At 34.6% G+C, this 26,062-nt stretch overlaps 1 protein-coding gene across 1 annotated transcript in view; it reads left to right on the plus strand.

The window, feature by feature from the left end:
- MYCBP2 (MYC binding protein 2) overlaps window positions 1-26,062 on the plus strand; it is a 251,274-nt gene that overhangs the window by 204,999 nt on the left and 20,213 nt on the right. The window contains exons 56-68 of the mRNA XM_069467662.1: window positions 2,949-4,592; window positions 5,525-5,694; window positions 6,456-6,700; window positions 8,712-8,879; window positions 13,198-13,355; window positions 14,717-14,916; window positions 15,667-15,816; window positions 17,520-17,680; window positions 18,696-18,852; window positions 19,044-19,268; window positions 21,628-21,693; window positions 23,278-23,517; window positions 23,794-23,892. Coding sequence (XP_069323763.1) covers window positions 2,949-4,592; window positions 5,525-5,694; window positions 6,456-6,700; window positions 8,712-8,879; window positions 13,198-13,355; window positions 14,717-14,916; window positions 15,667-15,816; window positions 17,520-17,680; window positions 18,696-18,852; window positions 19,044-19,268; window positions 21,628-21,693; window positions 23,278-23,517; window positions 23,794-23,892 — 3,683 coding nt within the window. The remainder of the gene's footprint in view (window positions 1-2,948; window positions 4,593-5,524; window positions 5,695-6,455; window positions 6,701-8,711; window positions 8,880-13,197; window positions 13,356-14,716; window positions 14,917-15,666; window positions 15,817-17,519; window positions 17,681-18,695; window positions 18,853-19,043; window positions 19,269-21,627; window positions 21,694-23,277; window positions 23,518-23,793; window positions 23,893-26,062) is intronic.

The following is a 26,062-nucleotide window of genomic DNA, read 5'->3' on the forward strand; positions in this document are numbered from 1 at the left end:
CATATGGACTTACTTAACAAATTTAATGTAGTCTTTTTAAAAAATAAATGAAACATATTTTAGAAAAGTAAATTTTTTTCAAAAGGATTTGAGAAATACATCTCAGAAAGGAATACTTCTGCCATTATTTATACAACTTGAACTTGAGCAGATAATTAGGTATTGCTACTTACAGATCTTAAGAAAATATTCACCACTACTAGAGGTATAGAAATAAGGTATACAGACGCCTATACTTTCTGACACTCTCTATATAACAAACTTTTTTGCTCACATATGACAAGTGATGTTCCTGATATTTAACAGATTCCACTGTTAGCCAAGCACAGAGGATGTTCTTATTAGCATCAGCATGTATTCACCATTTCTTTGCAGGCAATATTCACCATTTCTTTGCAGGCAACAGAAATGCAGGTCATCCATTAGGACACCTCTGGGATGGGTAGTAGATAATCTTTGTCAAGAACCCTTACCAGTATGTTAGGAATCCTAAAACAAGTTGTCTTTTTTTATAAATTAGAAAGAAAACCTCTTTCAGTCCACAAATTGATTTTTTGGAGAGAGGGGTACCAAATATAAAAGTTTTACTACTTATTTGTCTAGATTCCCCATTATGTATGGTTCAGCTTCTGAAATAAATGTTTTGATAAAGGCAATAAAAATGTTTGCAGCTTTCAGAGTAATAACAAAAATCTGAGAATGTGATACTCGGAACATCACATACTCCAAAAATTAACCATACTGGGCTGATGTTTAATTCTACCAAATACAATTTGTTTATCAAATTTGCTCTGTGCCATTAATAGGTCAATAAGGCAAAATGGGCAGCAGTTTCTTAAACTACTCTTGGGACAATTTAAGAGTATTTGTTTATCAAGAGTGCATCTGTTTATCTGTGCTCTTCCAACACAGCATCAATATTTAGAATTCTGTACTGTGGGTTTTTCCCACTAATTTTTCCCAAAATTTAACCTAGTCTTTTGTACTACATTTATAAAAAAGAGCATGTATGATAAAGGAAATACGTGATAGAATAATAAAGCATTGTAAGAAACTGAAGAGCATTATGTATAATACAGTTACTTTTATTCATCCGAAGAACAATTATCCTAAACATTGACATGTTGCAATTAAAATATTTAGTTCATCAGTGTGCCCTAAATAGGTTACTTGCCATACTCTATTATTTTACTACATAATTACTTAACTTGTAAGCATCTAGCCCTTACAACACAATGACTGCTGTCACCTCTGCCCTGTGGTATTGGGAGCAATAATTGTAAAAAGTGGATTCTTAGAGAATCTGAAAGTTGGCAATAGCAAAAAATAAATAATTAATTAAGTAAATAGGAATTGATTACTTATTCAACAAATAGTTATTGAGCACCTACTGTATTCCAAGATCCATTCTTGACATCGTGACATATAGGTAAAGAGTAACAGACAAAAATAACTGCCCTTGAGTACTTTCTACGAGAAGGGCAGATTCTGCAGCACTATTATCCTGACCTATGGATAACTAGAGTATGACTATACATACTTACACACAACTACAAGCAAAAAAAACATTTTTCTACATCATCCAAATTTGTTCTCATCATCTTTCTTAAGAGAAAAAAAGAAAAACCTACAATTCTAGCCAGTTAACAAATCCATCTCAATTTCCTAGGAATCCTCTTTCAAAAAATAAAAATACTTCTAGCAAGGTTTATGAGTTTTTAGTTTCATACTACTTGAATCCCTTCAGTTAGATTGCTTTTATCCTAAAAACTAACTAATATCACTTGTGTTAAGAGTAGGTGTTTTCATTTTAAGGAGGAAAGATAAAGTTTGTGACCCTTGCTGGGGACAAAGACAGCCTGGCTCTAATGTCTCAAAGGAAGGCATAAAATAGTAGAAAAGAGAGACACTGAATGAAGGCCAGGATGCCAAAAACAAATGTTATCCATGCAGAAGTGCTTTGCCTTAGAATGAGGGGATTATTCTTCTTTTGTCATTCTCCTAACTCCTTGCTTTGAGTGCCCATAATTCAGACTTGTAGTACTCACTCTGAGGATCCTGCCATTTCTCTTGTTTCCAACGGGACACAAGCTCTGAGTTCTAACCCGCTAAGTTTATGAACTTTTGGAATATAACCTGTTTGTAATTAATAGACTGGGGAGGAGGGGATGAGTAAATTCACACCTAACTGGTGCAATCCACACTATCTGGGTGATGGACACACTTATAATTTTGACTCAAACTATACAAAAGTAATTCATGTAACCAAACCATTTGTACCACCATAATATTCTGAAATTAAAAAAAAAATTAATAGACTTCCTGAATTACATATAATTAAATAATAGCTTTAGGACATTCATATTATAAATTATTCTGATCCAGTCACTAAAATAGAGTGTCTTCTAAGCAGCTCTTTATTAGCCTAATTGTATTTATTTTTACACCTGAAAATGATAGATGCTTCTATGTATAAAATCAGTTTTCTAATTGAAAAAATTCTCTACCATTAGTCCAAGGATGTGAGGCATTGGTGTACTTGACATTTACCCCTCTTCATATTTAAAATACATGTTTTCATAATTTCTTATTCAAAAAAATCAGTTATATTTTTTTCTCTTTCTAGTCCCTCACTGAATTTAAATTCTAATTAGTTATCGTATTAGGGGTGAGGTTCACATGTCACTGATAATTCATGCTAGTGCATAGATACTATTTGTTTAGTCTGTTTTACATTCATGAAAATAGTTCTTAGTGGTAATGGTTATGTGATAATGAAATAGAAATTTTGTGAGAACCACTTGCCCTTCTTTCTTTTATTCTTCAAGTATTATTGTCTATGAAAAACAATATAAATTTTGTAGCTATGCTTTTTATTTCAGTATTTACTGGTTAAATTGTCAGTTATAATTTTATTAACAAGTTTCATTATGAAATGGACCATACAGGTGACCGAGGAAATATCTCAACATCTTCTAGACCAGCCTCTACATCAGGAAAATCAGAGCTGTCCTCTAAACACAGCAGATCACTTAAACCTGATGGACGTATGAGCCGGACTACTGCTGACCAGAAAAAGCCAAGGGGTACAGAAGGTTTATCTGCTAGTGAATCCCTCATGTTAAAATCTGATGCTGCAAAGTTGAGGTCAGATTCCCATAGCAGGTCATTGTCCCCCAACCATAACACCTTGCAGACGCTGAAATCTGAGGGGAGGATGTCTTCTAGCTTTAGAGCTGAATCCCCAGGACCAGGTTCTCGGTCATCATCTCCTAAGCCAAAGACCCTCCCCGCCAATAGGTCCAGCCCATCGGGCGCTAGTTCTTCTCGCTCCTCCTCACCACATGATAAAAATCTACCTCAAAAAAGCACTGCTCCTGTTAAGACAAAACTTGATCCTCCTCGGGAACGTTCCAAATCAGACTCTTACACACTTGATCCAGACACCCTCCGCAAGAAGAAAATGCCCCTCACAGAACCGTTAAGGGGACGGTCAACATCACCAAAACCAAAATCGGTACCAAAGGATTCTAAAGATTCTCCTGGATCTGAAAATAGAGCTCCGTCTCCCCACGTGGTACAGGAAAACCTTCACAGTGAGGTGGTTGAAGTGTGCACCTCAAGTACTTTAAAAACAAATAGTCTGACAGATAGTACCTGTGATGAAAGCAGTGAATTCAAGAGCGTGGATGAAGGTTCAAATAAAGTTCATTTCAGCATAGGAAAAGCACCACTGAAAGATGAACAGGAAATGAGAGCATCCCCCAAAATAAGTCGAAAATGTGCTAATAGACACACCAGGCCCAAAAAAGAAAAATCTAGTTTTCTTTTCAAAGGAGATGGATCCAAATCTTTAGAGCCAGCCAAGCAAGCCATGTCTCCTTCTGTGGCCGAGTGTGCCAGAGCTGTCTTTGCGTCTTTCCTGTGGCATGAAGGCATAGTACATGATGCAATGGCTTGTTCTTCATTCTTGAAATTTAATCCTGAACTTTCCAAAGAACATGCTCCTATAAGGAGTAGTTTAAATAGCCAACAGCCTACAGAGGAAAAAGAAACCAAGTTAAAAAATAGACACTCATTGGAAATATCATCTGCACTGAATATGTTTAATATTGCACCTCATGGACCAGATATATCTAAGATGGGCAGCATCAACAAAAATAAGGTGTTGTCCATGCTTAAGGAACCGCCTCTGCATGAAAAGTGTGAGGATGGGAAAACCGAAGCTACTTTTGAAATGTCTATGCATCACACAATGAAGTCTAAATCTCCTCTTCCCTTAACTTTACAACATTTAGTGGCTTTTTGGGAAGACATCTCTTTGGCTACAATCAAAGCTGCTTCCCAGAATATGATTTTTCCAAGTCCTGGTTCCTGTGCTGTCCTTAAAAAGAAAGAGTGTGAGAAAGAGAATAAGAAGGCCAAAAAGGAAAAAAAGAAAAAAGAAAAGGCAGAAGTTAGGCCCAGGGGTAATCTGTTTGGAGAGATGGCGCAGCTGGCAGTAGGAGGACCAGAGAAAGACACCATCTGTGAGCTGTGTGGAGAGTCACATCCTTACCCGGTGACCTATCACATGAGACAAGCTCACCCAGGTAAACGATAACTGTTGAACATATATATAAGTACTTTTTTCTTTAACGAACTAGGTCACGTCTAGGTTGAGCCATTTATGAATTATGTAAAGTGTAGAGAAAACTATTTTCTAGAATTTATAGTATCTTATAATATCATTTTTAAAGTACATATCAATATAGGTTTTGTGAAAAACAAGTAAAGAAATTCTAACAGTATGATGCTCAGGCAATTTTGTACTATTTCATTTTAATGTAGCACATTTTGAAATAGTTTATTTTTTAAAGTATGTGTTACCCAAAGGGTGCCATTGAAGTCTCTTACACAATGGAAATAATGGCATGTCTATATACACAGGGCAGATGCCAATGTTAAGTCTCCTATGATTTTAGTGTTTTCCTGTTCAAAATTGCAAATTAAATTAGACTGTACTGATTTCTTTGGGCATTATCCTATGGAAAAGATATCAATTGTTTTATCAGAAGACTGCATTTTAGGTAAATGTAAGGGATTTCTATAACATTGAGTAATATTCCAAAATTCACGTAATGTAAACATGATTAAATTTTTTTTTACATATCGTACCACAAATGTTTAATAAATATGTGACTCCTGAAAATATGTCATTCTTACAGAATATTTTATACTTGTTTTGTGTAATTTTATTGAATTCTTACGTATGTCTAAATGTACCCATATCCTATATTTCTTTTAATCTGCCTGTGTAGAAATAAAGTATCTCTAATGTTTGGAGCATCATTTGATTGATTGCTTTTTTGTCAAGCAAGCTATTTCTCTGATATAGTTAATAGCCTGGAAAAAAGATCAGATACTTGCTTTGGCATTTTGCTTACTCTGAGAAGTTAAATCTGTCATTAATGTATGTGTAGTAGGGATCAAACTATTAAGGACACTTAAAATGTTAAATGTTTATTTTTGCTGTTGTTTCAAGGTTGTGGCCGGTATGCTGGTGGACAAGGTTACAATAGCATTGGGCATTTTTGTGGAGGATGGGCTGGTAACTGTGGTGATGGTGGCATAGGAGGAAGCACTTGGTATCTGGTATGTGACCGCTGTAGAGAAAAGTACCTCCGTGAAAAACAGGCTGCTGCAAGGGAGAAGGTATTTTTACTTCATTCTGTAAATATACTGTCTACGGTATACCATAAATGATATGATATGGATATACCTTATAAAAATCAGATTATGACATCGGATAATTTCACATAGTTGATATTAAAGGTCAGCTTTTATAACAGAAATAATATGTAAATTTAATATTTGTATTAGGTCAGCTGTTTTTAATTAAAAGATAAATTATATATTGGGATAATACAAGACAACTAACCTATGTTAAAAATGTTTGTCATGTAATTCTTTAATTGTCTGTTATTCTACACATATGCATATCTTTTCTCCTTTACCTTCTCTCTCTCTTTACTCTTTCTCTATTGGCTCCTTTTTTCCCCCTATTCTATATCTCCTCTCTCTTTTCCTTAATCCCTGATTATATTGTAGGACTCATGAAAACTCAAGATCATTCACATTAGTGGCACACTTAACTAAAAAAATTATGTTGAACATACACATGCAGAGATTATTTTCTCTTTTTTAAAAAGAATTACGTTTAGATTTAACTAGTTAGGTTTTAAATTTTTCCAGGGAAAGAAAAGAAATATAGTTTGTGTTAGATATAAAACATTTTCAGTCAGCTCAGGATGAATATGAACTGAATGTTGTTTTTGAACATCTCTCATTTTAAAATAATTTTGCAGGTGTTTAATAACTTGTATTAGAAACTCAAAATACTTAGCTTAAGAAATTAAGGATTTTAACATAAGCAGGGAAAGATCACTTCGATTTTTTTTTTTTTTTTTTGCCAGGTCAAACAATCTAGGAGAAAACCAATGCAAGTCAAGACCCCTCGTGCCTTGCCTACCATGGAAGCTCACCAGGTGATTAAAGCCAATGCACTCTTCCTGCTGTCCCTGAGCAGTGCAGCAGAACCAAGCATTCTGTGTTACCATCCTACAAAACCATTCCAATCACAGCTGCCCAGCGTGAAAGAGGGCATTTCTGAGGATCTTCCCGTGAAAATGCCTTGTCTCTACCTGCAGACATTAGCTAGGTAATAAGACTTTGTTATTGTTTTCATCACCCCTGGATCAATAGCTACTGTTGATTAATATCATAGGGTAGTTCAGTATTTGCTCTGACTACCCACACTACATTAGATATTGTATACAATAAAGAAACCTCTAGGAATTTATTTTCTGAGCTGCCATGACCAACAAATGACTGGTAGGTACACACTTTATGGGAGTAGATATTTTAAAAAACCATGAAAATACTTTATTAACTTGTATTATTATTAATACCAAATATGTCTTAGAAAGTAAGACTAGCTATCTTTTACTCTTTGGTAGGCTGACTTCAGTCTGTTAATAGTATGAAATGCTGAAGTAGAAAGAACTTATGTTTCTTATAGCAGTCATTTATTTTTTTAAATTATTCACTCTGTTAGCATTTAAATGAGTACCAACTGGGTACCAGCTTTGTGCTAGGCCCTGAAGACACCAAGATGAATATAATAAAATCCTAGCTTCCATGTACTTATGCTCTGGTGGGAAGTCAGGCATGTCAATGAAACACTTAAAATGTCATGTGACGAGTACTCTAATAGAAATATGTATATAGGATGCTATTAGAGCATAAAAGATGGAAAAGACCTGAATCTTCCCAGAGGGGTGACCCTTTAACAGGGTCTTAAAGAATAAATAAAAGTTTTTCAGGAAGATAACAGGAGGAAAGCAATTTCTGGCTGAGTAACCCAAGTGAGTGAAGACACAACTGAAATCTCATTACACATTTGAGGAATCACAGGCTTGTTAAAGCACTGTCTACTTGGGAAATATGTGAAATGTTGCTCTGCAAAGTTGTTGGCCAGGTAACGTGGGCCCTGTGGCCCATGCCAAGGCTCTATTTTATCCCATAGGCAGAGGAAACAGTGGAAGAATTTTAAACAGGGAAATATATGAACTGGTTTGCAGTTAAAAGGTCACCCTATGGAAGGTGGAAGCTGGAGAAAGTGCATGACTGAAGATGGAGAGAAGCCCCTTAACAGTTTTCTATTTTTCTATATTGAACCTGGATGATGCAGCCTGTACTTCCACATATTATGAATTGACACTCCAAAACAGCCTTTCATGAGCCAAATTTAGATTGTTTTCATCAGCCGACAAATGAAGATTTCTAGATACCACCTGCTGACATGACTTGCCAACCAGCCGTTCCATTTTGGAAAGCGTTGTCCTCTTTGCACAGCAAAGTTTGTGTGGTTTTTAAAAATTTCATACTTACTATTGCTGTAAAATGAATAAGAAACAAAAATGAAAATGTGAGACTAAGTACATTTGAGACCACGGCAGAAATCATCAGGATGCCACATGCAACAAATCTTTAGCTTCAGTCTGACCAGTCAGTGCACTTAGATTAGTAACTTTTTGTTCCAGTTTGAAAAGGAAAGAATCAAATTATAAAGCATGTAAAAAAAATGCTAGTATAGCATAATTATAGATTTTATTTTTTTGGCTCTCTGGAGAATGGACACCCCTCTAACCCATGGAACATTTCATATATCTAATATTTTTCATGTATGACTCATATATTTTCTACCAAAAAAAGTGACTGCCTGTATTTTAATAGTCTATGCAGGAAGTGATACGAGCCTGAACCAAGGCCATGATGATAGGCAATGAGAAGAGACAGTGATTGTGAGAGAGAACCTAGTATCATGGATTTGAGTGATGGTGATGGTTGAGCGCTAAGCCTACTACAACCTTGGAAATATTTTAGTTTAAACATCTGGATAGTTGATGGGATCATTTACCAAAGCACTGGAAGATGGAAAAGTTCTCAAAAGGAAAAAAATGAGTTCAATTTTGGATTTGAAATGTTTGTGGTACCTGGAATATCTATGTATAGAATTATCAGAGTTTTATTCTCACCTACCTACATCTATGATTTTACCTTTAATTATCGATTTACATGTGCTGCATTTCCTGTTACGAAGGAGATTAAAAATTGAGAGGATCTGTATTGCCATCATACTTTAAGTTATTGGGTTTGATTTAATGCAGGCATCATCATGAAAATTTTGTGGGCTATCAAGATGACAACCTATTCCAGGATGAAATGAGATATCTACGGTCAACATCTGTACCTGCCCCGTACATATCAGTAACTCCAGATGCAAGTCCTAATGTATTTGAAGAGCCAGAGAGCAATATGAAGTCTATGCCACCAAGGTATTTTAGTTCTCTCCTTTCTGTTGAATATCCAGTGTTTGGTAGAAGAAAGACTTTGAACTAGAAAAGAGTTCTAGAAGTTCTTTAATATATCTCTGTGTCTCAGGAAGGACTTTGAGTCAGCTCTGCTAACTTTTAGAGCAGTAAGAAAAAGTGTACTACATGTATGAATAAGGTAGGGTCCTTGGAGAGAGGTGGACTAGTTGGAGAGGAAAGTTCAACTAATGAAGTAACAAAAGATTCCATTATATGATACCATATTATTTAATGCTGTAGTAAATTGGAGTAGGGAAAGGTTACTTTGAGTTTTCGTGGGAGAAGTGGCACTGAAAATAAATCCTAAACTTCTTGGATTATTGCTTACAATGCCTCCTCACTTAGGTGTGGTAGTATCAGAGAAAAGAGTTTCGTGAACACTGAATAGAAACATGTTAATATAATGCGTAAGAAAATAGAATACCACTGAAGCTTTTTGAGAGGAAGAATGACATGATAAAAATGCAAAGATAGTCTCAGCGTCAATTGAGAAGCTGATAAATTTAATCCAATATGTCAGCTGGGTGGGTAGAATTCGATTATGTTGGCAATGGTTATGAAAAAAGATACAGATAAAGGAGCTATTTTGTAGAAAAAAATTAATGTGACTTGTTGACTAACTGGATAATGAAAAAGATAAGTTTAAGATGACATCAAGATTTCAGGCATGAATAACCAAACACGATATCACTGGAAAGGAAGACATCTGCAGAATGAAAAGAGAATGTGCTGTTAGGTATGCCACTGTGTTAACGCCATGCAGTTTTAATTATCAACTAGTGTAATAGATACTGTAATAAGCTTAATAGAATTTATATTTCTAAATGAGTAGTTTTTTTCATTAAAAATGCCTGCAAATTTCCCCTCTAACTGTGTAGATTACTTATCAGAATTTTTTAAAGATGCTATTGATGTTTTATCCAAAGAACGTAGTACAGCCTTTTATATCTTAAAGAAGTAATAAAGTGTCTCTATAGGAGATGGACTTTTTAAAAAGAGTTAGAAGCTATTTGAGACAAGTCTAAGTATGATTCATCAGGTTGTTAGTCTTTGGGATCAAAATTAAGTAGCATGAACTTTTGGGTAAAATGGTGAAATGAAGGTATAACAGAGAATTTCCCATCCCAGGTACCCAATGAATTTTTTAAAAAGACAGGAAAAATCAAGGAAAATATTTACCAGTTCCAACTATACAAGTTGTCATAAATTTCCAAAAGTGGTGGCCATGTATTAGAGAAACAGAAGATTCTGATGTACTTCTGCATCACCTCTAAAAGCATACCTAGAAATTAAATACCTTCCAGGTTAGGAAACAGTATATTAAGGAAGTGAGTAGAAACCCCAGGAAAAATCAAGGTAGAATCCTCTAATATAGAATCCCCTAGTATCATCACTAGAGTCACAGCAGAAATTGGCAATCTTCTAGGGAATCCTATTTTCCACAGCTGCATGCTGAAGCAGAGCAACCATCTGAAGTTCCAGCGAATACCACCACAGAAGTGGGAAATGTACCCAACTAGGTAGAGTGATCCCTGGTATAGAATATTAAGTAAAATCTCCATCTGTCTCTGAGAGGGGACTAAAACTGTCAGGTACAGTAGGAAAGGAAATCTAGGGAAATCCACCCATACCTTATCAGAACAAACAGCAGAGCTAAACAGAGCTGTCCACTTTAAGCACTAACAAAATGAAAATAAATAGTATGTCACACAAAAATCAGATGACAAACACAATCTGGAAGAAAACTTACCCAGGAAAAGAAGAAAATTCAGTACTCTGTAGTACTGAAAAACTTGATAATTTTATAAATTTAGTAAAACAAAAGCTCAAATATGAGACTACGATAAAAAGCCGAATAAACTAAAAAGATACATTCCAGAGCTAAGAGGACAGACTGAAGACCAAGTCAACACCATTATAAAACTAATAAATTAATTAGAAATGTTTAGAGCAGTAAACTGAATTATTGACATAAAGGAAAGGTTTGAGATAATCACAATGAGTAAAGAGAAAAAAGACAAAGAAATTATACCAATTAGAGCAAAGATAACAGGTATGGAAAACAGGACAGTCCAAGATAAGAACAACTGTTATCTTCATAATAGAAAAACCAACAAATATAATAAAAAATTTCTATAAAGGTATATTATTAAAATTTTTTAAGTACTGAATTTTCAGATTAAAAGGAAATTTTTATAACAGGTGACTGAAAGAAAGGTCATGAGTTATTGAAACTCCAAGAAAAAAATAAGAATTTTTCAAGTATGTGAGGAGAGAAAAACAAGTTATCTTGCAAAAGGAAAGTTAGGGTGAATTGAAGCTTCTCATGACAACTTTGAATGAAAGAAGAAAAGGAAACAGTATCTCTAAAGCTCTAAAAGAAAGAAAATATTACCTTGGAAGTTTTTACCCAATATCAGTCATACATACTCAAATATAAAAAAAAAAGGTCTTAAGAACATTATTACATGTACCTATATTGTAATTTTTTTGAAATGCACTGTGATACCATAAAGTTTATGATTATGGATTAATCAAATGAACCAAATGATTAATGAAAAGCGTGTTTAGAAAACTATCCAGTATATAGTGAAAATATAATGGTACCAGAGCACGTAAGTGTAATGTCCACAAAATCATAAAGAAACTATGACCCAAGTATTTTATATTCAGCCAGGTTGAAACATTCTTAAGCATACAATAATTCAGGGAATACAGCATCTTTGAGCTATTGAAAAAACATCTCAATAAACTGAAGCTATTAAAAAAGATAATGAATAATGAATCTATTAAATCCATGGTTCTCAACCAGGGATGATTTTTGCCTCCCCACTGACATCTGAAAAATGTTTGAAAACATTTTTGTTTGTCATAACTGGGCTAATTCACTGGCATCCTAGTGAGTATAGGCCATGGATATTGCTAAACATTCTACAGTGTATAAAACAGCCCCCACAAGAAGGAATTATCCGTCCCAGCATAGCCAGGGTTAAGTTAATGATGGTCACATTTGCTTCCTTCTTTGGGTTTTCTTGCATTGCTTGATTTTTTTCACAAGCATTATTATTTTTATAAGAACAAGTTTTTTTTTAATTAATGTAATGATTTTTTTTTTCAAGTTAGTAAAAAAAACTTCTTCTGAAAGCAAAACAAATGTCTGTGCTTTGTAGTGCTACAAAGCAAATTAAGCTACAAAGCAAAGTGAATTAAGTTAATGTATTCCTATACTCTGGTCATTCTAGAATGAAACGGGCCAAACTGACATCCAGGTACATTTACCCCATTCAGTTATGTACAGAATTTATAGTCTATTCAAACAAGAATATACATAAATTTGGAGAGGTGGTAAGTAAAGAAAATACCCAGGGAGTTAGCCACTTATTAGAAAATGTATAAGCTTTACTGAGAGACATAGGATTTCAAGCCTGATTTGAATGATGGAAAAATACTCTAGAACCCAAGGTAAGCAAAAAATATCCCAATTTAGAATGAGGTAACAGAAAAAACTCTTAAAAAGAAGAATTTGTGAATTTGTCTCAGAGAAATAAGAAAGGGAAGGTATTTCTGTTTCTTATAAAATGTCTCAATAAAGGAAATTGTATAGCCATCATGATAACTTTTTAAGTGTTTTTTAATGTTGCTATAGTAAATAGAAAAACTTAGTTTACTTTAAGCCTGAATGGAAATCGCTGAGTTCTTATATAGAATGTAAGTATAACACTGATACCCCAAATCAGTTTGTTACCTCTCATCACACTTTGTTGTGGCCACACTCTAAAAAGAGCTTTAGGAAACACTTCCTAAGAATGAAAAACATTATATAACACTCCTGTACCAAAAGAAAAGTAAACCCAAGTTTCACTTTCTATTTTATTAGGTTTCCACATGGACATATCCATTTCTTTCTATTTGGTACACTTGCAATTAGATATTTGCTTGTTTTTTCTGAATACCATGTTGTGTAAGTTCCACTCCAGTGCTTTTGATTCTGAAAGGAGCTTAGAATATTTGATGCCTTTTCTTCTTTTTCCTTTAAAATGTAAAGTAGATTTAAGAAAACCATAAGTTTTAGAATACAGTTCTGAAATCAATCAAAATGTTATATTGTATTTGAAATGATGAAATTATGATTTAAAGAGAGATTGTCCAGTTGGCTTTGAGTTTGTTTCTCCACATGAAATATAGATTCACATATTTGCCTACACCATTATAAGATATGTATACTTACATTTAATTCACTTTTTCTTCTAAGTTTTTATCTCTCATCTTGTTCTATCTGCAGTTTGGAAACCAGTCCCATAACTGACACTGATCTCGCAAAGAGAACCGTCTTCCAAAGATCATACTCAGTTGTTGCTTCTGAATATGATAAACAACACTCCATTTTACCTGCACGGGTTAAAGCCATTCCTAGAAGAAGAGTTAACAGTGGAGACACTGGTAAGTATAAAGGTAACAAAGAAGATTGAGTGATCTAATTACTAAAAATAAAAAAGCAGCTGGGTGCAGTCACTCATGCTTGTAATTCTAGCACTTTGGAAGACCAATATGGGAGGATCGCTTGAGGTCAGGAGTTTGAGACCAGACTGAGCAAGAGCGTGACCCTGTCTCTACAGAAACATACAAAAATTAGCTGGGCATGGGGGCGCGCACCTGTAGTCTCAACTGTTCGGGAGGCTAAGGCAGGAGGATCGCTTGAGCCCAGGAGTTTGAGGTTGCAGTAAGCTATGATGGCACTACTGTACTCTAGCCCAGGCAAAACAGTGAGACCCTGTCTCAAAAAAAGGGGGGAAAAAAAGATTTCATTTGTAGATAATTTTTAAAATTTAATTTTGGAAGAGAAAGGAGAATAATTTCTAATTTGTGATAGACATTCCTTCTTTGTGACAGCTATAAGTGTGTCTCTCAGTTTAAATTTTGCATATCAGTGAAGAGACATCCAGAGATCAGTGATTGCTCAAGAATAAATTAACCTTTACAATCTTACTTATTAGGTATCTAAGCCAAATATTGATACCATTATCTCTTCCACTAAACTTCAGTGAACCAACAGTTTCAGTGACTTACACATCACAGTTATCTTCCCACCCTCAATAGAAGCTTATAACTCTTAAAATCACTATCACTTTGAGTAGATAATAAAACTTTGAGAATATTAGTAGCTCTTAATCAGTAAAGAAAGATACATAATCTGAACAAATTGGATATCAACAGCCCCAAATGGAGGCTTTTGGAATTCTACCTCAAGAATAATGAAAGAAACCCAAGAAAAAAGAATAATATGATGATGATTTAGCTTATTAAAATGAAGATTTGGCCTAAAAATTATAGGCAGATGATTTTGTACCTTATTATTGAAGATCTTAAAGAAAAATATTATTGAGCACCTCCCCAGCAATTTATAGGTTCATTCAACAAATATTTTTGAGCTTTTATTGAGACACCTTTGTTATAAAACAGTCTTTTAGAAAATGGTGGAGGTAAAATATAGTTTCCATTTAGGGAGAATATAAATCACTTAGCTTTCAGAGTATTTTAGAAAGCATGAACTTTGGATTTAGCCCTGGATTCAAAACCCCCCTCTGCAACATATTGGCTGTATGACGTTAGGAGAGTAAAATATTTCATCTTTCTGAGCCCTGGTTTGTTCCTCAGCAAAAGATGAAATCGTTATAATTTGTGTTGTAAACAAAACAAAAAAAAAGGGCTCTAAAGCAAATTAGATATTATTTTCATTATTATCTTAAGTGTATATGTACTGCCTATGAAAATTAATAATTTTCCTTTTTTTTTTTTAATAGAAGTTGGTTCTTCCCTCCTGAGACATCCATCTCCTGAGCTTTCTCGACTAATCTCAGCCCACAGCTCTCTTTCTAAAGGAGAACGAAATTTCCAATGGCCAGTTTTAGCTTTTGTTATCCAACACCATGATCTAGAAGGTCTTGAAATAGCAATGAAACAGGCCTTAAGGAAATCTGCTTGTCGAGTTTTTGCTATGGAGGTATGAATATATTAATGGAATTGATTATACAAATCATGTGATGGTTCTATTTAATGATGCCACTTATTTACCAACAGAAATTGCATCAAATTAAAAGGCATTAACCAATCAAAAGTATCATGTACACATCAAAATTAAACTCTAAAGTTTATGAATATAAATGAATTTAGAATTTTATATTTAAGTACTCTAAAGAAATTTTATTAGGATAAAATGAGAGAATAATCATGCAAAAAAGACATAAATTTACCAGTAATAACTTCTCTGGGCCTCCATTCTCTAAAAAATAAGATTGCTGTATATCACAGGTCTGTATACAGTAAATCTTTATGCTTTATCGTGAATGTGATAACCTGCCACTTCATTGATGGGAATGATATAAATATATTTAAGTAAATGGTAGCTTGTGTAGAGCTTGAGAAATATTCTGTGTTCATCCTAAATGCAAGTTGGGAAAAAAATGTACTTGAGTAAATTAATATTAAGAAGAATTTTCAACATAAAAACTGGCTTGAAAAGGTATTTTGGTATTATATTTTATAAATTTTCTTTTCCCTCTTATTTTTATTTTTAATATGACCAAAACTATTAATTATTTCAAGTTCAGTGTGTTTTCAGTGAAATGAAGATCAGATTTTCCAGTATCTTTCCTTGTAACTCTTTGCCTAGGAGGTACTTTGTTTCTGAGTAAGAAAAGCTCTACATTTTCGTTTTATCTTGGACTCACTCATTTACCCATCATTTATTCAGGCTTTCAACTGGCTTCTGTGTAATGTCATCCAAACCACTTCTCTTCATGATATTCTATGGCATTTTGTGGCATCACTGACTCCTGCTCCAGTGGAACCAGAAGAAGAGGAAGATGAGGAAAATAAAACAAACAAAGAAAATTCAGAACAAGTAAATCAGATTTTTGTTTCTTTTAATTGTCAGTGTTTTTAAAGAAGCTGAGCAATATACCTTCAGATAGTACAATAGTTTGCATGAAATCATTCACAGATTATCAAGCAAGAAGAACATTTTAATGCTATGAGCAAAATATTAGCTATATTTAGTGAAAGTTTCATCTCCAGCAAAGATGCTGACAGTCACATCTGATTTCTCATTAAACATCATTGTCACAAAGCAATCAACTGAAGATATATACTATTACAGCACCATATATAACATAAACAGAGCAACATTTTCAGCATTGCTATAAGATACTGGATGGTAAAAAATACTGTTTAGGGACATGAAATTCAAAAATGTTTGTTTGGCTGGATGGGACCTGGTTTCTGTAGGAGGCAGCCTGTATAATGGAGAAAGCATTGAACTAGAACACTGCCGGCCTGAGTTCCAGCTGCATTTCTACCTAAGTGTAGATGTATGACTTGTGGGCTTCAATTTCCATATCTGTAAGGTGAAAGAGTAATCTAGCTTACTCCCAAGCACTCTAAAATTGTATGAATGGCATTTTATGATTAATTAAAAAATTAATTTATGATTAATTTCCAAAATGTCCAGAATGAAGGGTAAAATGAGGAGCTGCAAAGCCAAAGGGCCTAGGCTAAACTCACACTTCTGTTAGGCCTTTGCCTCTGCCACCTTCTGTTAGGCAAGTTCACAAGGCTGACCAAATTCAGGGACTGGAGAAATAAACTCTACCTCTTAATGGGCAGAGCTACAAAGAATTCATGGCCATTTTATGCAGAGCACTACAATGGTCTTCTCAGTACTGGATAGATCAGGCAAACAAAAAGAATCAGGAAGTAAATAGATTTGAATGAATGACAGTCTTGGTTTAATGGAATATACAAAACATTGATTGCATCCAACCATTCACATTCTTTTCAGAGACAAAGAACGTCCACGAAAATGACCACTTACTGTGCACGTAAAGCAAGTTTCAACAACCTTCAAATAATTGGTTTCCTTCTTACCATGACATCTGAGTTTGTTGCTAGTAGGTTAGAAATAAATAACAAAATGATGACAAGAAAAATATATTCATGTGGAAATTAAGAAAAACACTTCCAAATAAATTGCATCAAAAAAGAATCAGAATAGAAAATATTTTAAACGAAATGACAAAAAAATACTACATCTCAAAACTTGTTGTTTGACAGAATTCTAATTATGGCTGTGATGAAATACCTCGTATTAATTCTCACAGTAAAAAAGGAAAAGCTGGACAAAATAAGTAAAACAATTGTTTGTATAGGCTATGGGCAGTGACCAGTAGTGAACATGTGTTATTTTCATATAAAAATATACACAAAAAACATATCTGCCATCTAGACATTTGTACACATGCGTGCGTACACATTTGGATTTGCCCTATTAATAGATTTGTGAGTACTTTAGAATTAATACATGTATATGGGGTATCCATTTGCTTGCTGATTTCAATTTTGAGTAACCTTATTGCTTTTTCCCTAAAAGTAATATAGGCATAATTAATCTTACTGTATGTTTTGTGTCTGGTTTGGTTTTGTTCTTTACATTTCTTTTACACAATATCTTTAAAGTACATAATACTTTTGAGTATGCCTAATATTTTTTGTGAGGGAAGTTCCTTTCAGCGCACAAGCTGATAAACTTGCTTTCAATTTCTGTCTTAGGAGAAAGATACAAGAGTATGTGAACATCCACTCTCAGACATAGTGATTGCAGGAGAAGCTGCTCATCCTTTGCCACATACATTTCACCGCCTACTTCAGACCATCTCCGATCTCATGATGTCTCTCCCCAGTGGCAGTTCATTACAACAAATGGCTCTAAGGTAATTTTCTATCAAAGTATTCTGGGTACATTGGAGAAGAGATTTTATGGAGTATTTAAAGTATTTTTTTTGAGATGCTCAAAAAAATCTCTTCAGTAAGATACAAAGAATCCCTACATTATGTAAATGGTGTCTCCCTCCTTACTGTCATAATTTAGAATTGTCTTTCCTCTTAGTTCTCACCTGTTCCCTTCTGTTAAATGGGGATAATATACTTCTTAGTGCTCTAAACTATCACATTCTATGATAATCTCTCTCACTTTCCCCACTCTCCTACCTCAACTCGTTTACATGTCCCAAAAAGGAAGAGGGAAAATGAAATCCAAAAACCAAAATAAAGATTGACTTGAAAAGAATCTTAAAGAAAATGGAGCCTAGGTCTATGCAGCCAATCCTAAAACTACCTTAAAGAACATCACATAATTTTAAGTTTGAATCTGTTGAGAATTTAGCATTGCTTTTACATTGTGAACTTTGCTATTGGATCCACATGCTAGACTACAGATACAAATAAATCCTCTGTTGATTTATATAAGAAATAGGTTGATGGAATGATTGGGCTTCCCACATCCCTGATGATAAGACCAGTGGAAGGGAGGGTTTTTTTTTTTCCTCCTCACAAGATTTTTGAAGGGCAAGATACATTATACTCTGATGAATTACTATGGAATCATAAGACTAATACATTTGAGAGGCTGTTATAGGTGGTGTAACACTTGTCCACAGAACAAATTCATTACCTTTTTTGCATCTGTAGCCTTGATCTTCATGTGTCTAATTTTTTATATTTAAAATGAATGAACTTTCCTTAGGATTTACCTTGTTCAAAAAAAAATTACCTTTATTTCTCAGAAAAAAAAGCAGTGATTTTATTCTCTGGATTTTTAAAATTTCAATTTTTTACAAGAGCATTAGGATTTCTTGAGCTATTACCTACAGAAGACTTTTCCAGGAGTTCCTTAGATATTCCTGGAAAATAATTATTTCATATATTATTTATATGTTGCCGTTTTAGATGCTGGAGTCTCAAATTCAAGCAATCTGACCACCAGTTTCTCCATCAGAGCAATGTCTTTCACCACATTAACAATATTTTGTCAAAATCAGATGATGGCGATAGTGAAGAGAGTTTCAGCATCAGTATACAGTCTGGCTTTGAAGCTATGAGTCAGGTGAGTCATTTAACAGTTACTGTCCTGCTTACCCTGTTAGTTAATAGTAAACAATGTATTAAAGGAGAGACCACAGATTACTCATAAACGATTTGATTCTATTTTACATTATTTCTTATCTCATGTCTGTTTGTTTTATCATCATAGATTTCCTTTTGTGTATCTTAAGCACTTATATTTGTTTCTGATAGGAATTATGCATAGTAATGTGCTTAAAGGACTTAACTAGCATTGTTGACATAAAAACTTCAAGCCGACCTGCGATGATTGGCAGTTTGACAGATGGCTCCACAGAAACCTTTTGGGAATCGGGAGATGAAGATAAAAACAAAACTAAGAACATCACCATCAACTGTGTAAAAGGAATCAATGCCCGCTATGTATCTGTTCATGTGGACAATTCCCGAGATCTTGGGGTAAGAAAGGAAACTTAATTTATAGCTCATTAGTTCTTTTCAGACCTTTAATAATCATGCACTCTCATTTAGCAAAGATGCACTCTGAGTTTAGCCAAAGGATTTATCTCCTAGAACTTCACCAACCAAATAGCATCCTTATGTTCCCCAGATAAATTTTAAGTCTAAAAACAGATTAATATGGTTGGAAGCACTATGAAACACTAAAGAATACCAGTTCTGAAAAGAGGTCTGATTACAAATATGCCATGGCTACAGCTAAGCAATATGAAAGTCTGCTGTATAATTTCCTTTTTTCATGTCCTTGTTTAAGCTGTTGCTTTGGCCTAGAAATCCTCCCTTTAAACTATGCTTATCAGATTCTCCCAAGATCTCTAAGACTCAGCAGAGAAATTCCCTCTGAGTAACTCCTTTATAAAAATTACTCTTTCTCACCATTGGGTTCTTTTTTGTATTACTGTGATGACATTTAGTATACTTTTACCTGTAGTGTAATTAACCTTAAGTTTCTACTTCTTACCCCCAGTCCTCAAGGGGGTAAAAAAAAGTTTCTGGACTATCTCAAATAATCATAATTTATTTATATTCTCCCTAGTCTAGTCTATCTACATGTTTTAGCTGAATTAAGCACTCTTATAAAAGGCACAAAACAAGGGAAAAAGAATCCTATTTACTTGAGTGTTAAGAACCAAGAAAGAAATGGTACCACCTGCCGAACTACACCATGCCTGGTGAAGGAAACTTCTTGGAATTTTTTCCCCTCAGAATTGATGTGGCTTGCTAGCAGATATAGTATTAATGGCTTCCCTTAAACCTTTGCCTGGCTGCTCCCATTCCATTTGCATGTTTCTTTTCCCAGGAAGAACCAGAGTGTCTGGCTTGAGTCTCAGATAACCTTGATGTGAAGCCAGCCACAGCAGGCCAGTCTGTAGTCAGAGCGCTCCTTGCCATCCCCAGCACCCCGACCCCAACACTGTACATCAGTGCAGACTCAGTTCTTCCCGAGTGTTGAATAAGAGAAGGGGGCTTAGCTAATATATTATGAGCTTATTTCTTCCTCAGACCCAAGAATTTCAGTTGGTACAACTACTTTATCTTACTAGAAAGTTAAGTGTAATGAATCAAAACATTTTTTCTGGCTAGAACTCACTGCTCAGCACATCTTTGACTCATGGTACATTTTAAGCTGGGACATAGTCTTCTTCAGATCAGTGATTATAATCAATTTGATATTTTTGCTCTTTCTAGGAGGAGATAATCATAACAATATTCATTTTTAAAATTCCCAACAAGTAAGCTGACATCTGCTTTCCTTTTGAAGATTTCCTCTATGTTACAGGTTGAGCATCCCAAATTCAAAACTCTGAAACACAAAATCTCCAAAATCCTGAACTTTTTGAGCACCAACATGGCACTCAAAGGAAATGCTTATTGGAGCATTTCAGGTTTCAGATTTTCAGATTTGGGGTGCTCACCCAGTATGTATAATGCAAATGCAATATTCCAAAATCCTAAAAAAATCTGAAATCTGAAACACTTCTAGTCCCAAGCATTTTGGGTAAGGAATACTCAAACTGTTTATATGTCCTTCCTGAGCTTCCGTACCTCTGTGTCCCCCAACCTGCCCACCACAATGCCTTATACATGGCATTTGTTGATTTGAATTGATTGCATCAGCCTGTGGCACTCAGAGTATGCAGCTCTCTGAGGATTTAATATGTTAACTTGTTTCTCGATATGATTTACATAAAACTTAACCTTAAGATCTCTGGCATTAGTACCAACATGCTTCTTTTTCAGTACTTAAAGATACTGAACTTATACTGTTTGATATTTATGTTTTGTGTTAATAACGTTGCCTTCCCTAGTTTGGCAAGTATCTTGGGGGATAGAACTCATTCTGTTCTCATATATGCTACTTCAAGTCTGTAAGGCAGTCTGGGTACATTGTGACACTCATAAGTATTTGTTAAGTTTCCTTCCTTCTTCCAAAAGTAATGAGAATACAGGAACAGGAGTCAGACATAAGTGACAACAAGCACTTCATGAAGTGCTTAAAAGGCTTCATGAAGATAGAGATAGAATTTGAATGTTTAGACTTTGCATAAAAAGAAGGAATGTCAAGCTATGAGAGAACATGTGGAGAAAGGCTGAAATGTGAGATTTAAGATGAAATTTGTAAGGATAAGAAAAGACTGGAGTTGTAGGAACTGTGGTTGGAAAGATGAGGTGGGGTCAATTAGGAAGGATCATAAAAGACAGGCAGAAGAGTTGACGTGTTCTTTGTAGGTTGTAAGAATCTTTGTAACTTCTGAAGCAGGAATATGACATAATAACTATTGTGAACTGTCTATTTTAGAATAAAGTTACCTCAATGACCTTCTTAACTGGCAAAGCAGTAGAAGATTTATGCAGAATAAAGCAGGTAATTGAAATGTTGTCGTTAAATGTTTTTCTTCTTCTCAGCCTCCACTCTTGAGTTCCAATTTTGGCACACTACCAAAGTATTATAGGAAATCATCTATTTACAAAACAGTAAATTGACAAATGGTCCATATGTAGGAAGAGGAACAATCATCCCTGTGCTGGTCCCCTCACTCGTTATTGCCCCTGAATGTTCTGCAGTCATGAGCAATTATACTGTGTCTCCCTCCATCCCCTACTCCTCTACAAATACTCAGGGTGCCTTAGAATTTATCACAGATCCTATTCACACTCAACACAGTAATTCATCTATACTTTGAGTTAAAATAAATTGCTGTTCTCTAGCCTGAAAAATCTCTCACTTGTAACATTGCAATTATATCCAGGTTGCAAGTCAGTTTACCACTAACTCTAGAAACAAGTTTTATCTGGGCATATGTCTGAGATGGTGTATAAGCTCCCTTACTTGTGTTAGTGAAGCTTTGTCAAAGCTGTGCCTCTGTGGCTGCTATCTCACTGACGTTAACTAGTCTCTTGGGGGATTTTGTTTATTTTTCAAATCTTATTGAAAGAATGAAATTGAGAATTTAGATTAAACAAATAATAAATTTTATTTAAATTATTAAAGAATTTGAGGAAATAATCCTATTCAGTGAGATAGTATTTATTTATGCTTAATACCCCTTTTAGAAAATTAGCATTATCTTCATGGATCCTGAGCTATATGTACAAAAAAATAAAAAGGAAAAAAGAAAATTGACATCTATTAAAATAATATCAGCTCAAATGTCTATATAAATTGTCTAGAAGTCCCCAGATCATTTCTTGGTTAGCAAATGCCGTAAGAACAATTTTCATTTTATGTTATTCATTCATTCATTCATTCATTCATCTCACCCTGTTGCCCAGGCTGGAGCGCAGTGGCTCAGTCATAGCTCACTGTAACTTCGAATTCCTGGGCTCCAGTGATCCTCCTGTCTCAGCCTACAATTTTCATTTTATCAAGGAAATAGTGTCAAAAAACATTTCACAGTGTAATTGACATTTTATCCTTGAAAAACATTATATTCTTAATGAAATTCAGTGAAATAAGGAATCACAAACATAAAGTTATATATTATATAATTTTTCTTCAAAAGCAAAAACATATTAAGTAACTGCACATTGAGAATACATTATCTTTAAATGGTGCTTTTTATGTGAGGATGCACAAACAGAACTTCATTGCTGATCTTGTGATGTTTCTACTTACAGTCAGTATAGTCAAAGTAGGTCTTATAAATTGTTTGTAATGGTTTCACGCATATAACTTGTGCTGTATGTCAGGCCTGGATTTTAATTCTCGCCTCCATCAACTTACTGAGAATTCCTCACCCTATATTAACCTCAGTGTCAAAGCTGCTATAAATAGTACTTCTTATCCTCACTGGGTTGAAATAAGATAATCAGTGTGAAGTAACCCAATAACCTTTACTCTCTGTACAATTGTTTGTTATTTGAGTTTGCTGTTATTAATGCTAAGTCTAAGACGGTGATAAAAGTGATTCAACTGTGTCAGCTTCCTGTCCCTTTTCTACTCATCCAGGTTGATCTGGATTCTAGGCACATTGGTTGGGTAACAAGTGAACTTCCAGGAGGGGATAATCACATCATCAAAATTGAATTAAAGGGCCCAGAAAATACACTAAGAGTTCGACAAGTCAAAGTCCTGGGCTGGAAAGATGGTGAAAGCACAAAAATCGCTGGCCAGATTTCAGCCAGTGTGGCCCAGCAAAGGAACTGTGAAGCTGAGACTCTACGAGTATTCAGACTTATTACATCTCAAGTGAGTGTCCCTACTGCCTATTCTATCATAGGATTAATTGACATAGTTTGAAAGTATAACAAAATATTTTATAAAACTTGTTAGAGATTTCTGGCTATAAGTGTAGCCCATTTTTACTTCTCACAGCCCTAAACAACTATGTTTTGCATTGCATTCATAACTCAGAAAAGTAATGGTGTATATAGCAAGAATAATGTAACACCTGCAGAATCCACTAACGAGTCCTCTAGCTTTCACAGTGGTAATTCCCTCTCATGTGCTTATCTTCTTTATCAGGTATTTGGAAAGCTCATCTCTGGAGATGCTGAACCTACACCAGAACAAGAGGAAAAAGCACTCTTGTCATCACCTGAAGGAGAGGAAAAAGTATACAATGTATTTATTTGTATTCTAAAAATATTTATTTCCCTTTTTCATTCTCTCACTTCTATTAACTGAATGACCCGTGTATTGCTATATATTTTAATGAGTATGTGTTAATAGTTTATATGTAGTTCATATTTTTTACTTTAATTAGAAAGCTGAAGAAACTACAAGAAATTCATATTTGTTCATGTATAATCTAATATTTGAAATTACAGCAAAATTTGCTGTGCACCTTGGGCGGTTGTGTTCAATTGTTAGAATTTGTAAGATTAACTTAGTCATTTCCTGCACTGCACCCCATCAATTTTCTTCTCCCTCCTCCATCTTATCTGTCTTTCATAGTCCGGTTCAAAAATACTATCTTCATGAACCATCTTTTTGATTTCTCCAAACAAAAAGCAGTTTCCCTCTGCTAAACTTCCTAATTAATAATCTATGTATGTCTCTTCTTGGCTTCTCTCTTACATTTATCTATATACATGTTTTATCTCTTCTACTGAACCATAACTTCTTAAAGACCAAGTACATGTCTGATTTGTCTTTGTATCCACCATGGTGTAATCACACACACATTCAGTACATTTTTATTGGAATAACTACACTTTATGCTGTTCTTGAAATTTCTTCTAAAATGCAATTGCTTCATTTCTTTGGTCCTAACTAAAGCACTATACCTAACAGTAAAATCTCATCAATTCCAAAAAGAGAAGTCAATCCTGACTAGTCTCAATATTCTTGTCTTTAAATATTCCAAATAATCACCTTGGCAGCCCTTTAAAAGATAGACTTCAAGGATCTACCTAGTGTAGCCCTGTACCTTCTAATACATTTTGCCTAAATTATTGCCATTTTTCTATTTGATGTCTGTAAAATAAGATTTCATAAACTCTGGTAATTCCTTTCAACATCTTTTGGAGATACCATTTGAATTACTACAAAACTGGGTAACTACTCTTTAAATCACTTGAATTTTAGCAAATGTCAATTCTGGGGTAAACATGGGAATGCCAAGCCCTCAAAAAGTTCCCATGTGTTTGTTCTTTGATATGAACCCTCCACCACCCCCTCCCTAAAAAGAAACCAGCAAGGTTACTATATAGTATATAATCAAGTTATTACATATGTGAAAAAATTGTACATGACATAAGATTTCAGAGTACATTGAGATTATTGTGCCCTAGAGTGGTCAGAGAAGGTTTCTTGGGAGATATTGAACTTGAGTTAGAGCTGAAAGAGAATGAATGGATAAAAGTTGGACTTAGAGGACGGGAGCAAGGACTCACTGAAGAGGCTAGCCTAACAGGAGGAGAGTGTATTTTAAGGAGTTAAGGTTGAATAAGAAAGGTTATGCTGGCAGTTGGATGCCCATGAAATAACATGATTTTTAAGAGAATCATTTTAAGTCAGGTTATTGAAGTCTAATTTACATACAAAAAAATCCTCCTTTTAAACTGTATTGTTCGCTGGTTTTTACCCATGTGTACACTAGTGAAGTGATCACAATCAAGTTTTAAAATACATCACTCCCAGAATTTCCCTCATGTTTCTTTCCAGACAGTTCCCCCACCTCACACTTAGAACATGGCAACCCCTGAACTGTATTCTACCCCTGTAGTGTTGGCTTTTCCTGGATATTATATAAGTGGACTTACAAGAATGTATGCTTTTTGTCGTTTCTTTCATTGTTAAGGTAATTAATGGTTTTAAGATTCATCCATGTAGTGGCATGTGTCCATGGTCCATTCTTTTGGTTGCTGAGAAGTATTCCATTGTATGGATTCACCATAATTTGTTTATCCTTTTACTTTTCGGTGGATGTTTGGGTTGTTCCGACTATTTGGCCATTATTAATAATAAAGCTGCTGTGAACATTTGCATACACATCTTTGAAGGTGCTTGACCAAATGTGTGTTTTCAAATATTTTCTCCTAGTCTGGCTTATCTTTCAGAGAGGAGAAGTTTTCAATTTTGATGAAGTCCAGTTTTTTCTGTTTTTTCTAGGTGATTCATAATTTTTGCGTCTTGTCTAGAACCCAGGGTCACAAAGATTTTCTCCTCTTTTAGAAATGTCATATTAATAGTTTTAGTGCTTTTCCTTAGTTAATTTTTATGTCCAGTGTGAGGTAAGAATTGAGGTTCATTTTTTGTACATGGATGTCCAATTGTTCTACTACCATTT

Source organism: Eulemur rufifrons, chromosome 4, assembly GCF_041146395.1.
Source record: "Eulemur rufifrons isolate Redbay chromosome 4, OSU_ERuf_1, whole genome shotgun sequence".
Taxonomy (NCBI): Eukaryota; Metazoa; Chordata; class Mammalia; order Primates; family Lemuridae; genus Eulemur; species Eulemur rufifrons.